Consider the following 14,956-nt stretch of genomic DNA (forward strand, 5'->3'; position numbering starts at 1 on the left):
CCCAAACTTCTTTTAGCGAGAAGCAGTATGTCCGCAAACAAGAATACTAACCCGAAATCTCGAAATTCAGCTTTTTGTGCTACAACTCTCAACAAGTTAAAACAGTATAAATAATTTATGAATTTTAGCATACTCTGCAAAGTTACCAAATACGATAAAAAAACCCAAACAAACAGATCTCTAACTCTCCAGCAAGTCCAGTTTTACGGTGGTAAGAAAGGAAATGCTTTAAAAGCATAAAGCGAAACACAGTGGGTCTGCGACTGTAGTGGGAGGGCGTACGGGACGCATTAAGTTCCCAGCACTGCGTTTTTATTTATTTATTTAAATACTTCTATTTATTTGCCTAAACAAAACCTTAAAGGGCACTATTTAGCGGGGGGTGGAAGAAAAGTCAGGGGGAAGGGGGAAGGCCAACCCACAGAAGCGCCCCTCGTCCTTCCGAGGCAGGAGCGGGGTGCGGGGCGGAGGGTGGCAGTGGACGTTTGGCAGGAGTGGACGAGGCAATTTCGTAATTTATTTTCCCTTCACTAGAAGTCACACGTAGGAGCTTTTCAAGTTAGCTTCTTTAAAAGGTAAAGACAGCTGGGGGGGGGAGGGGGGAAATATCAGTGCTCACTTTCCTTGCAATATAAAAAATCATAATTAGTTTGTGTCTAGTTTGGGGTGGGGTAGTGCTTGAGCTGAAGAGCAAGCTCAGCCCCTCCGTCTTAGTCATTCAAGCTAAAACTGCTTCCAGAACAGCCAAATCTCGAAACCGAACACCCTCCCAATCCTGCCCCTCCCCGACACCCCCCCCCCTCCCCCCGGCTCGGGGCCCTCCGGCCGGGCCGAGGAGCACTCCCCGAAGGGCGCCGCACAGCACCCCTCTCCGCGCCGCCGCGGGAGGGGAGCGCCGCGCCGCCAGTCAGCCTTTCCCCTCCCTCCCTGCCTTCCCCCAGAGCACATTCCTGAGCTCCTCTCCTCGCTCCCTCCCCTCCGTGCAGTTGTTACCCTTCCCCCGATCTTAGGAAGACGGTGTGGGGAAAGGAAAAAGAAATAATAAGGGGAGGGGTAACCCCACGGGAGAGCGGGGACCTGTGCGGTCACGCTGCCTCTTCCCCCTCCCACTCGCTCACCGAGCCCCTCGGCACAAGCCAGGGCGTGGAGAGCCCGCACTTCCCCTTTGTTTTAGGCTTTCCAACCGCGGGCCGAGAGCGTACGGAGAACAGCGGGGCGAGTGAAACAGGCCCCAGGCTCACCCCGCCGCCCAGCCGGGGTTGGGGTGAGGGGCCGAGCAGGATCCCGGGAGCGGCATGGAGGCCCAAGAAGGGGGGAAGCAGGACAGGGCGGCGGAGCGGGAGACAGGGCGGCCAGGCAAGCGCTTTTACCTTCGTCCAGCAGCCTCTCGAGGTGGTTGAAGATCCCGCAGAAGTTGGGGAGGCTGCTCATCAGCTTCTTGTCGTTCATCAGCTGCATCAGGTAATCAGGGCTCGGCTTCGGCTTCTCCTTGGTTTCCATTTCCCCAACCATATTCCAAGCCCGCGGAGAGACGGCGAGCGCCCGCAGCAGCTCCGCCGAGCAACGCGACCGCGGCACGGGGCGCCCGGCTGGATCCGGGCGGGCAGGGAGGCGGTGGGGGAGGGGAGGGGGCGGGGAGGGGAGCTTCCCCGAGGAAGGAGGAGAAGGAGGAGGATTCAAATCCGGAGACAAATGCAGACCCGGCGCCGAGTCCGAGGGACCGAAAAAAAAAAGAGGAAACTCGAAAGAAACCCCCGTGCGAGCTGCGCCCTCCTCCCCAGGCACAAGGACCCGCCGCCGCCTCTTGGTGCCGCCGCTGCCGCTTCCCTTCTCCGTGCGCCCTCGGTCGGCGCAGTCCTCGGTGTGTTCCCCCTCCTCCGCCTCCTCCGCCCGCGCACACACACGCTGAGCCCGGCTTCTCCTCTCGGCGCTGCCCCCTGTCTCCGCGGCGGGGGAGGAAGGGAACGAGCGGGGCGGGCGGGCGCTACTGCCGCTTCCGAATAGCCGCCGCCGGTGTCTCGCCGCTGTTGTTGCCGCCGCGCCGCTGTTGTTGCCGCCGCGCCTGGCGTGTCCCCCTATCCGCCGCCCGCCCGCCCTCCCGCCGCCGCCGCTGCCTGTGGCTGGTGAGTCTCAGCCCTGCCGCCGCCTCCTCACTTCTCCTCAGTTCGCTCCAGAGTTCGCTTCAGTTCAGGCTGCGCTGGCAGCAGCAGCAGCAGCGGCGGCAGGAGGGGAGGGGGCAGGGCCCGCGGAGGCGGGGACATGCCGGGGGGCGGGCCCAGAGGCGGGGCGGTTGTTACTCGATGGGCGGTCGCAACGGCAGCGCCACTTGGCGGAGCCAGCTGTTGCTCCCTTTCCGCTGCGGGGCCCCGGGGCGGCGGTAGCGCGGCGCGCGGGGAGCGGGGCCGGGGCGGGGGTGCTGCCGGCCGGAGCGGGTTTCCTCTCCGCGGCCGCGCCCCCTCCCAGCGTGGGAAAGCGGCGCAGGCGCGCGGCGTCGCGTGCTGCTGCCGCGCGCCTGCCCCCGCCCCGCGGGAGTGCGCGCGTGCACGGAACTCCTCCGGACAAAGTGGCGCTGCTGCACCTACGGCCGGGGGCGGGGGGCGCGGGGGAGCCCCGCCGGGGCGCCGCGGAGCACGGGGGCACGGAGCAGCCCCGCCGGGGCGCCGCGGAGCACGGGGGCACGGGGCAGCCCCGCCGGGGCGCGCCTGCGCTCGCTGCTCACGGCATTGTCTCGCCGCGCGGCCGCGGCTTCGAGCGGTACAGGTGGGCAGCCTGCGGGGGGCCGGGAGTAGGGGAGGGCGGGGGTTGGTCACGGTGCGCATGCGCCCACGGGCGGGGGGCGTTGCGGGCGGCGGAGCGGCGCGGGGAGCGGTTTCTGACCGGTAAGGGCAGCGGAGGTGGGAGGCGAGTGTGGTGCGGCTCTGAGGTACCGGTGCGAGGGTCTGCTCGGGCAGCGAGTTGTAAGCAGCTCTGCGGGAGGGTGAGGGGGGATGTTGCCTCCGGTCCCCTCCCTGCCTGTCGGCCAGGCGGCGGGAGCCCGCGTGCAGCGAGAGCGACCTGACAGGCTTCGGAGTGGTGCAGAAGGATCCTGGAGCCGAGTGCACTTATCTGTGCTGGGGGTGGAGAAGAAACGTGGGCTGTAGCGGTCCAGCCATGCTCACGTCCCTTCCTCCGCATGGCCCGGCTGCCTGCCTCGGCGTCCCGCGGCATCCCGGGCCGCTCTCTGGTTTCTGGTCGTAGCGCTGCCTTGCCACCCTTACCTCGCCGGCAGGTAGTTAGGCACGTTTGTTGCTTACAGGGCAACGCTGTGCTTTGACACCAGCTATGGCTCGTTTGACGGGCTTGGAAGGCAGACGAGATGAAGGCACCAGTACTCCGCGGTCGCAACCAAAATTACCGTGTTCCATTCGCTGTAGCCGCGGATGCAAAGCAGCGCGACGCGATTGCTTGTACGTATTCCTCCTTCCCCACGCTGCTACTCGGTGTTCTTGTTCGTTTTTTTAGGCTACTTACAGGATCGTCAAAAACCTTGTGATGCAATTCTCGGTAGCTCCATAGAGCTACGTAAAAATCGCTTTAGGCTTCGTTTAGTTTGCTGAGAACAGTCGGGTTTTAATAGAACTAGGTTTGAAGCTCAAATTCATGCATACTCTACAGTATTCGAAGAAGCAGCTTTAAGTATTAGGTTAATTGTAGTGAGCAGTGCTTCCAAAACTAAAAAGGACAAAGACGTTGTCATCCTGACAGATGAACTGTTTTGTCGGGTATTGTTAAGCAGTGTTACTCTACCTCAAATATGTGCTTTGACAAAAATGTAATGTAGTTCTCATAGAAAAAGTGCTTTAACTTATTGGATCCCTTCTACTGTGGATTGTATTTTGAAACAAAGGCCATGAGAATTTTCATTTTATTTCAAGGCTTTGAAATAAAACTAGGTAAAACATGCCAGCTTATAGAAGTCGGATTTATTGTGTCCATCACTTCAAAAATGTACATTCAGCAAGAAAATACTGTCTTTGTTATCAAAACAGAGTAGCAATGTTGCAAACAATTTCTTTTTCCTATAGGTTCTTAGTCCATCAGTGCCGTGCCCAAGGCATACTGCAGCATGGCTATGGATGATGAAAAAACACCCTTTCTACTTAGTAACAAGAGTGTTAGGGTTTGTTTTTTCTTTTCCAGCTTCGTTTTAGGATTGTGACAAGCTAAAGTACACCCTTCTATGCTTAGCAAAACTGGCATCCTGTTATTTATCATAGATTAGTCTGAAAGACCATGTATTTTTTTGTGTGCGCTTTATTGACTGATTTTTAATGCTGAGAAAACTTGCTTTTGAATCCTTCTATTTGATTAACAACATCAATCAGACAACAGGTTTTCATCTTAAAATTAGATGAACTTAGATAATGTTAGAATAATTGTTCTGGGCTGCTGGTTCTAACAGTAAAAAATAGCATATGGATACATTTTTTTCAGCAGATTTAGTGCAGCTGTTCCCATACCACTTCATTATTGCTCCCAGCAGATAAACTGCTTCCAGTGCTTGAATATGAGCAAGCAATGTAGAGTAAGAAATACTAGCACAGGTTGTTGTGCAGTAGTTATCGCTTGTATTACCTACTAACAGGAACAACATAGCTTATCCTAAGCTATTTTGCACTGAATGGAGATAAGGTGGTGCAAACCAGCAGTTATTGGCTTATTTTGCATTGCACTCATGGAATGCAATGCAGAATTAAAGTTCTAGTTTGCACTATGTTAATCTGCATTATTTTCTTGCTCTGTCTGGAACAGAAATTGAGGCAAAGCTAAGTGCTGAAACTGCTGCTGTGATGAGGCATAAATGACTTAAAAACTACTATCCTTGATTCTTCCATAAATACTTCAAGAGGCTGAATGTAAATCATTGGAAAAGTTGGATGCTTTATCAAAATATCTATAACTCACAATTAAATACACAAATCAGCATCATCTCTTCGTCAAGTACACAGTAAAACCAAAGAAAGCTACTTAAAGGCCCCTCTCAGAACCTTATGTTCTTTCCTCTGCTTTACTTTCCCACAGCTTCTTGTCCCAAGAGAAGGTGTTTTAAGAGTGTCTGGGAAATGAGAGCTGAATGAGTTCTGGTTAAAGAGCTGTGACAAGATATAGCTCCTATTAAGACTGGTGTGTCTACAGGCTGATCTAACAGAGGCACTGGAAATACTCTTGCACTGTATTGAACTCTGCCTTTCCCATGGGGGAGAGAAGAGGAGGCAAGAAAGGACACAGATCTAGGTAAACAGGTCTTGTAGTTAAGGAGAGACGTTGTGTGGTGTTTGTCATGAGGGGGAAGTATGAAGTTCATTGCTTTGTCTCAACTTCTGTATAGATGCTAGAAGAAGTCCCTGTGTTTAACTCATTTTCATCTAGGTGGCCTCTCTTGTATAGTGTAATCTGTAGCATTTTCCCAACAGCTTCTCTTTTAAGGTGAGGTTTTATTGCATTAATCTAATCTTGAAATAAGAAAAGTTGTGATAATGCCAGCAGCAGCCTCTGTATATTACAGTAAATGCCTGCAATGATCATAAAAAGCAAATTCAATTACTGATGTAACATTCGTAGCTGATAACACCTTGGGAAGTAGGAGAGCTTGAGGGCTGATGGCAGCTGGGAAATGTGCTCACTTCTAGCATTTCTGTTGACCAAATCATAGGCATATACAGGTGGATGTCATCAGCCTCCTGTAATGCTGCCTGTAACAGGAAGTTTAGGCACTATAGTACTCTTTAAGGGAAGAAGCAATTCTTGACTTACCCATTACGGTCACTCAAGAACAAAAAAAGATGTTCTTAATTCAGTATTGAATAGTGTACAAGAGTAGCTGCTGTAACTAATGCAGCAGTCAGAAATGGACAGCTGAAATTCACTCATTTCTGCAACCTGATTAACACATGAACAGAGTAAGGTCTAGGACCAAACTAAATGCCTCCAGAACCAATAATATTGAAGTTCTGTGATGTATCTGATAACAAAAACGTATTTCCTTGACCACAAAGCCAAACCAACAGGTAGTTTTTTCAAGCAGAATCCACAGTAGTTCATCATTCAAAGTAATAAGCAGATGGTATGGTGTTCTAAAAGGGGACATTTCTGAGAGCTGGATGTTGTTTGGAATAGGTAATGTGCAAATTTGTCCACTGTAGATGCTAAGTGGTCACTGAAGAAGTGAAAGGTACAGGTTTTAAGCACACCTTAATCTGGAAGGGTTCAGATTTGTAGTTCTTTATACTTCAAGAACTTAAGATGTACAAGTGTGAAGAAGGATGAAGTAACCTACTGTATCACTCCTACTAAAGCTGGCTATTCTTCAGGTTTGAATAAGCCAAAAGGTGCTATCTTTGTGATTATCCACTTGCACACAAGTAGGAAGAGCTGCTTTCTCACTGTTCCTGGGGCTGGTACTAATTATGCACTCATTAAATTGGGGAGAAAAGAAAATGCTACGCTAAACAAAAAAGTGTTTTCCACCTTTGGCCTGTATCTTGTACCTGGCAGTTTTCTGGCTACGTTATTGCCTGTATCTTAAGTTATTATGATAGGATACTGCTACACAAATAGAAGGGCCTGAAGTCTGCTTCATAGAATTTCATGTTTAGCTCTCACTAGTTAGGGAATGCATGGATAGCTCTGTGTTTGGCTTCATTTTATCTAATTACCAAATAATCATAGTTATGCATGGAAGATATGTAATCCAATATGTAGTAGAATGTTTTACATTGTTGTTCAGGTTTGCCACAGATTGCTCTGCAGATTGTAGTTTTAAATAGATCATTTCCATAGATATGTGGTATCTGTGCATGCTATTCCTTTGTGTGCTATTATGTAAACTCTTCTCCAAGAAAGCTAGCATTCCAGCAACAGGAGTGTGTTTGTCTAGAGAGGGTGGTAGCTTTGCTAGACTCGTGAGAAGTCTCTGTGCATTATTTTTGTGCATCTTCCTATTGGATGAGTAATGTTCTGAATAGCTTATTGAAAGGAAGCCAAATAATCACTTGAACTAAACTATGCACATTTCCAGTCTTTCTAATCCCTTGAACAGTCATAACAGCTTCAGTCAGTGTACTAGATACTACACCGCCATTCTGTACAGTCACAGAGTTACTCCTTCAGTTACACAGCTCTGGGCTTGCAGAGGGGAGAATTCCAGATTGCTTCTGGCCTGTCATTTTTGGAAAAAGCCTTGTATGGAAACACTGTGTGAGCCTGCCTGTGCCACTCATCGCAGAAGTGGAAGTAGCAGCAAGTGTAAACGTTGCCTGTGAATGCACTGAGCTGCTTGTTGCTAAATATAATACCTGTCATTGGAATCCAGCTAGCACACATTGCAGTCTAAAAGACACTCAATATTAATTTCCATATATACTCCTTTTGGGTTCTTAACCTTCTATCCACTTCACACTAGCTAGCTAACAATATCCTGCATTTTAACAGAGGCAGTCATCTCAACTGAAGTAGTGCCTTCAGCAGCTTTTTTATTTGCTACACCTAACTAAAAATTGAAAGACATTTCTGTGTGAGATGTGCAAGCAGGAGTATTTTCATTTTCACCATAGCAAGATGTGTTTTCACCTTACAAAGTTCATGTCAGGAAAACTTGGCAAATTTATTTTGGTAACCATAGTGGCAAATAGCTGACAGTTAAAGAAACTGCTAAGTTCGGTGGTTTAGGTGCACTGTCTTCTGGTAAAAGACCATAGTCTACAACTACCTGAGGGGAGGTTGTGGCCAGGAGGAGGTTGCTCTCTTCTCTCAGGTGGCCAGCACCAGAACAAGAGGACACAGCCTCAGGCTGTGCCAGGGGAAATTTAGGCTGGAGGTGAGGAGAAAGTTCTTCCCTGAGAGAGTCATTGGACACTGGAATGGGCTGCCCGGGGAGGTGGTGGAGTCGCAGTCCCTGGAGCTGTTCAAGGCAGGACTGGACGTGGCACTTGGTGCCATGGTCTGGCCTTGAGCTCTGTGGTAAAGGGTTGGACTTGATGATCTGTGAGGTCTCTTCCAACCCTGATGATACTGTGATACTGTGATCTATATTGATTATCATTGAGTATAAATAAAATGCTTTTAGCTGTTAAACTAACCATTCTTCTCAAATACTACTGAAACCAAGCAGATCTCAAAATGTAATTGATGCATTAATTTCCCTTTTAACATACCTGAGATACAAATGCATATACATACATAAATGTAAATATGCATACTTACATTGAGGGATGGCTAGAGGTGTGTTGCTGCCATGGTTTGGGTGTTACCCTCCCCCCAACTTAAATAAAACCGGTTAATCTGGAAATTGAATGAAGCTTTCTATTTACAGCTTAGCACAAGATACAAGCAGGTATTTACAATACATACAGCTATAGACAAGTTAAAAAGTAATACGGAAACACAGCAGCCCTCCCAGAAGCCACTGGAAATTGAATGAATGGAGCTTTATTATACAGCTCAGCACAGTATACAAGCAAATATTTACAATCTACAGAAATGTGCAAGTTAAAAAGTAACACAGAAACACAGCAGCTCTCCCAGAAACCAGAGTCCCCAGGAGAGGCTCCCAACCACCCTTCCACCTCCTTTCCACCCCTCTACCTTACCCCAGACTTTGTCTTATGCTCAAGGTGAGCTTGGAGCGTTGGCCAGGGGATTAGGAGGCAGATGGATTAGTCACACAGACAGCAGGTTAGGTTAGAGAGAAGTTCATGCAGCCCCAAAGCCAGAGAGCAAACAAATGCTTTATCTATGTTTGTGTTCTTTGTCTTATCCATCTCAGCAAGCCTGTGAGTGCAGCAGACATCACTATTGTTTCTTTTTCACAGCCTATCATCTAATTCTCACCTAAAGATTCTAGCTAGCTTCAAACTAGCACAGTTGCTTATGCTTCTTAATGTTCAGTAGTCAAAAGGTAGCAGTTCCTACCCAAGGAGCTTCTATTCAACTGAACAGAAAATAACAATTGAGAAAACACAAGTTTGAACTTTCTAGTAATAAGCAAGCAGTTACACTTTGTAATAAAGTGCTTCACATTTCTTGGATGAAGGCCAACATAAGAGTACAGAGAATTATTGCTGAAGCACTTGAATAAATTCAGGATTTCCTCATCAAAACAGGAAGCATCCCAAAATTCCTGCCATCTTTTTGGCATTTGTAGGCTGGCACATCGTAAGGCCCTATTTTACTGTACCCAGAGCTCAAAGGACAAGTCACAACAATCAGTAAAACATGACTCTTGGGCTCAAAGCCAAAATATGAGTAGGCTGTGAGCTAATCTAGAAGATCTGAGTCATTTTGAGCAACAGTGACTTCACAAAAACATCTGATCTTATTTATCTAATACTGTATCTGATTATTATTGAAAATCTGTTTGTTGCTCAATTACAGCAATTTATTGGTGTAAGTTTGAGGACAGTACAGGGTGGGATTCACACGCCTGTGGTATTCCAGAAGGTTGCTTTACTCTCACAGTTCTGCTATCAACATCTGCCACACCTTTTGGACATCTGGAATGGCTACTGCATTGTTGAATGGTCAGCTGAATCTCACTGTAAGGATGCATAAACACTTTCTGTGAGCTGATTTTTTTTCTTTCTTAGTTTCAGCAACAGTTTGGGTTCAGGATTTTGACAACTAAATTACTCTGTGGAAGGTAATGCAGTCATTCCCTAGCTTTAGCTTTCAGAAGTGTTAGTACTTTGCATTCATGAAGTTATTGTGTTGGGCAGACCAGGGAGTAGAGGGGCAGGGAAATAGGCTGAGAAATTCACCATGGCATAGAGACAAAATGTGTGCAAAATAAAGTAAGTGCCCAGATCTAGACAGGCTGATAAAATCCCTGCAGCTAAATTTGAAGTGGTCTGGAAATTACACTTCTGGCCATGTCTCAAATTCTCATAAGTCTATATTATTATTAATATGAAATATTTTGTGTTTGGTCCCCAATTGTGACTTAATACAAGGAAGAGAAAGGATGCATTTTTTTGTGGATTCAAATTACTTTGTACAGATCCAGTTCACTTGGGTCTAGATATTCCTGTTCACTTAGAACATGAGAGTTTTCTGTGTACATGTTACAACTTCTCTTACAACTTACAAGTTTTAAGGCCATTTTCTGAAAAAGGTTGTGATGGTTTGGATGTTACCTGCCCCCCATACACACACTTAGGAAAATCACCCAGACCTGACTCAAGTCAGTCTGGAAGTTGAAGAATGAAGCTGTATTTGCAGCTTAGCACCATATACAAGCAGGTATTTACAATCTATATAGAAATAGACAAGTTTAAAAGGTAATACAGAAACACAACAGCTCTCCCAGAAACCAGAGTCCCCAGGAGGGACTCTGAACCACCCTCCCACCTTCTCCCCACCCCTCTACCTTAGCCCAGACTTTGCCTTATGTTCAAGGTGAGTTTGGAGGATTAGGAAGCAGATGGATTAGTCAGACATCAGGTTAGGTTAGAGAGAAGTGCAGCCCCATAGACAGAGCAAATAACTGCCTTATCTATGTTTGTGTTCTTATATATCTCAGTAAGCCTATGAGTGAAGTAAACATCACCACTGTTTCCTTTTCACAACCTATCATCTAATTCTGCTCACCAAAACGTCCCAGCTAGCTTCACATTAGCACATAGGTATTATAATGTTATTACACAGGATGGTAGGGGTTAGAGGGACCCAAGGAGATCATCAAGTTCAACCCCCCTACTAGAGCAGGGCCACACAATCTAGCACAGATCACAGAGGAGCACATCCAGACAGGCCTGGAAATCTCCAGAGAAGGAGACTCCACAACCTCTCTGGGGAGCCTGTGCCAGTGCTCTGGGACCCTTACAGAAGTTGCCCCTTGTGTTGAGGCAGAACCTCTTTTGCTGCAACTTAACCCCATTGCTCCTTGTCTTATCCCAGGGAGCAGTGAGCAGAGCCTCTTGCCTCTTATGATATTTGTTAATAAATGCTTGTTAGAAATTTTCACTGCCATTTTTCTGCCACCTTTCCAGCCTTCCAGTAACTATTCAAGGAAAGAGGTGACATGTTGATTATAGGCTGGATGTTAGGAGGAAGTTCTTGCCAGAGAGAGTGATTGGCATTGGTTATAGGAGGTTAGTTTTGCAGAACAGGTATGACAGTTGTCTCTGTAGCATACACTCTGCACACCCCAAATCCTTACAGGAGTGAAGAACTGTTACCCTGTCAGTGTAAGAAGCAGAGAAATGCAAGAACAACTTTCCTAGAGAGTATACTCTGCCACCAGTTTACATAACACCACCATTTTGTTGTGCATTAACAAAGGGATATTTAGTCTGGTCTGATACTACACTCAAAACCATGGCAAGACCTATGAAGAAAACATAAAACTTTTTTTTCCTCTCTAGCCTCAAGTAATTTTTACAGTTCTATTTCAATTGAAGGTCAGCATGAAAACAGGTATTGAGTAATCCAAATTAGGCAGCTCTTCTTCTCACCTTAGAAAGGTCTGGAAAGTCCCTGTTATTTTAGAAACTGACAAACCACTTCTCAGAGGTAGAAAAGGGGCACTGAAGTGTTTCCTCATCTCTAGGGTTTTTCTACTTGCCTCTACGAAGTTGTAACATAATCAGGAAGCCAATTCTCATGCCCCTGAAAAAGCTAAATGAAGTACACATCCCTTCCTAGGTTTTCCTTACAGGTAGTCCTTCTATAGCTGTCCATCTGATTTTCAGTGGTAGAAGTACAGTTTTGTCCCACTGTGAAGTGTGTGTGCACCTGTCTTGTAGGGCAGTAGTGAAATTAACAGAGAGGACTCCACCTACACTGACCCACAGAAAGAGATGAAGTGACAACAGCTGGGGCAGTCCTAGCAGCTTACTGAAGCCTGTACTCTACATTTGTCACTGTTTTCCTCCCCTAAGAGAGTTTTGGGGAGGTCTGGTAACAACAAATCACCAAGCAAACACAAAACAACCCCACAAAAACAACCCCTCCTACCCTCCAACAAATTAACAAAAGCTTCTTTCAGTTAAGGAGGAGTCTGAAACAGAGAGGAATTTGGGGGGGAAAAAAGTGTACTTGAAATTTTCTGTTCTCTCCAATGCAACGTGGAAGAGTAGCAATGTACTAAGTATTGTAAATATAGTATGTGACTATAATTAACCATTTTTCATATAGTAGTTTTCTATTCAATTCATATGATTGATGTGGAGCACAATGAGTTAATTTTTTCATTCTTTGTCCTCACAACCATAAAAACTGCTGTCTTGGCTGCTTATGATGAACTCTGTTATGTGTGCCAAGTTACAGAGTACTATTCAGTGGCTTTATGGCCCTTTGGCTGAAAAGGATACCTAAGCACAGCAGTCAAGTAAATAGATGTAAATAGTGTGATGTAATCCTTCAAAATTCATTTGTTCTGAGGTCATGAAATGAAAAATGAATTACTGGATGCATTAAACAGTCATGCATGGGCTTGGCCTGGATGAACTCAAGAGGTTCCTTCCCATCTAAACAATTTTGTGACTCTTCCATTATGAAAACACTAAGCACCCAATTTTATTGGTGATCTGTTGGTTTTATCTGTAATTTTGGTCTTTTTACAATGTTTGTTAGAGGTGGTGGAGTGCTAGAGATAAATGCATGCAGCACAAGGTTGCGCTGGGGGATCTTGGAGGTCTCTTCCATCCTGGTTGATTCTATGCTAATTGTATGTCTTTGTAGCTGCACAGTAGATATTATTACACTTTAAGCTACATTGTTACCACTCATTCATTGTTAAATTACCTACAGTTGCTTTCCATGGAACCTCCTTGCCCTTTAGGTAGGTGTTTTCAGTTTGTAGGTCAGTGTGTGCACCACAAACAAGTGGAGAAGACACTGGGGGAAATTTCTCCGTTTTTCCGAACCTGAACTACTTTGCCTCTCTTGGAAAAGCTGCTTGGTAGAACAAAAGTAGGAAGAAAGCAGGCACATCTTTGCAAAGCTGCTCTGTTGGGTCATGCGCAGAAAACAGCCAAGCACTGGGACCGAGTTAGTATTGACAAGAACAAGATGAATGGCCCCCTGGAGACTCTAGGGTTTGTATGCTCGTTTCCACCACCTTTTCATCCCTTTGTACCCCTCTTCAGTTCATATGCAGATTAACTCCAACCAAGTCCTCACTAAATACTCTTTTTCACTTCAGTTTTTGGAAGGTAGCTGGAGAATCTAAATATTTATGAGGCTCTTTTCCTCTGGTTTATGATGCAGTCTTGTTGAATGTTGAGGAATTACGTTAATGAATGCATGCCTGCACACACAGACACAGAAACCAGGCAGAAAAAACCACCCCACAACACACAAAGCATTGTCGGCTCTAATGTCGGTACTTACTAAAACAGTTCCCATGAAAAGGGAAAAAAAAGGACAAGAAGATTTAAAATCTGTTGCCAGGAGAAAAATAAATTGTATGGCTGAGCACAAAAGAACAAAGTTTCAGCTTGGCTTTCCTCAGCTCCAACAGTAACTCATTTCAGCTCTGAATAAATTTGAAATAAAACATGTTAATTGAAAAATGAAAGCTTGTCTAAAGTCTCAAATGGATTTATGTTTGCAGGAATGAAAAGGCAAAGCTCCAGTCCTGAACAAGCTTCCTGCAACATCAGTAGTAATAAATGTATTTTAATGCATGGAGCAAAGCTTCAGTCCTGGACAAGTTTCCTGCAACATTCACAGTAGTAAATGTATTTTAATGTATGGAGCAAAGCTCCAGTCCTGAACAAGTTTCCTGCAACATTCACAGTAGTAAATGTATTTTAATGTATGGAGCAAAGCTCCAGTCCTGGACAAGTTTCCTGCAACATTCACAGTAGTAAATGTATTTTAATGTATGGAGCAAAGCTCCAGTCCTGGACCAGTCTCCTGCAACATTCACAGTAGTAAATGTATTTTAATGTATGGAGCAAAGCTCCAGTCCTGGACAAGTTTCCTGCAACATCCCTAGTGGTAAATGTATTTTAATGTATGGAGCAAAGCTCCAGTCCTGGACAAGTTTCCTGCAACATCAGTAGTAATAAATGTATTTTTCTGTACAAGGCAAAGCTTCAGTCCTGAACAAGCTTCCTGCAATATCAGTAGTAATAAATACATTTTTCTCTATGATAAAAAGTGCAGTTAAGTATAATTCAGTTTGAGTTACAGGTCAATGAAATGAAACTGGTTGCACAATGATTCTGCTGACTTCAATACATCTGCTTAGGAGGGTTAGATTTGAGGAGATTGAGGGATTTCTTCTGGAAACTAATGACAATTTTTTTTATACACAGAATTTATGGAGATCATAGCTGGATGTTAGAACATGAACTTCTTTTCAGAAGGGATAGTTTGAAACTAAAGGAACATTAGGACTAGAATCAGAAAAAGTTGGAAGGGACCACAAATATCATCTAGTTCAACTCCCCTGCCACAGGCAGGGACACCCTACCCTAGATAGGGCTGGCCAGAGCCCCATTCAGCCTGGCCTTAAACACCTCCAGGGGCAGGGCCTCAACCCTGAGCAACACATTCCAGCCTCTCACCACTCTCATGCTCAAAAACTTCCTCCTCACAGCCAGTCTGACTCTCCCCACCTCCAGCTTTGCTCCATTCCCCCCAGTTCTGTCACTCCCTGATAGCCTGAAAAGTCCCTCCCCAGCTCTTTTGTAGCCCCCTTCAGATGCTGGAAGGCCACAAGAAGGTCCCCTGGGAGCCTCCTCTTCTGCAGCCTGCACAGTCCCAACCCTTTCAGTCTGTGCTCACAGCAGAGCTGCTCCAGCCCTCTGATCAACCCAGTGGCCCTTCTCCAGACATGCTCCAGCATCTCCACATCATTTTGTAATGGGGGCTCCAGAACTGGATGCAGTACTCCAGGTGGGGTCTCAGCAGAGCAGAATAGAGGGGCAGAATCACCTCCCTGGCCCTGCTGGCCACACTTATGCTGCTG

General features: G+C 46.3%; 1 protein-coding gene across 6 annotated transcripts in view; it reads right to left on the reverse strand.

Annotated features, from left to right (window-relative positions):
- The window catches only part of QKI (QKI, KH domain containing RNA binding), a 196,610-nt gene extending 194,481 nt beyond the window's left edge, over positions 1–2,129 (reverse strand). For all 6 annotated transcript variants that reach the window (XM_064158236.1, XM_064158235.1, XM_064158234.1 and 3 more), the window contains exon 1: positions 1,371–2,129. In XM_064158236.1, coding sequence (XP_064014306.1) covers positions 1,371–1,512 — 142 coding nt within the window. In that variant the 5' untranslated portion in view covers positions 1,513–2,129. The remainder of the gene's footprint in view (positions 1–1,370) is intronic.
- Positions 2,130–14,956: the final 12,827 nt, after the last annotated feature.

The sequence above is a fragment of the Pogoniulus pusillus genome, chromosome 18, assembly GCF_015220805.1.
Source record: "Pogoniulus pusillus isolate bPogPus1 chromosome 18, bPogPus1.pri, whole genome shotgun sequence".
In the NCBI taxonomy this organism is placed as follows: domain Eukaryota; kingdom Metazoa; phylum Chordata; class Aves; order Piciformes; family Lybiidae; genus Pogoniulus; species Pogoniulus pusillus.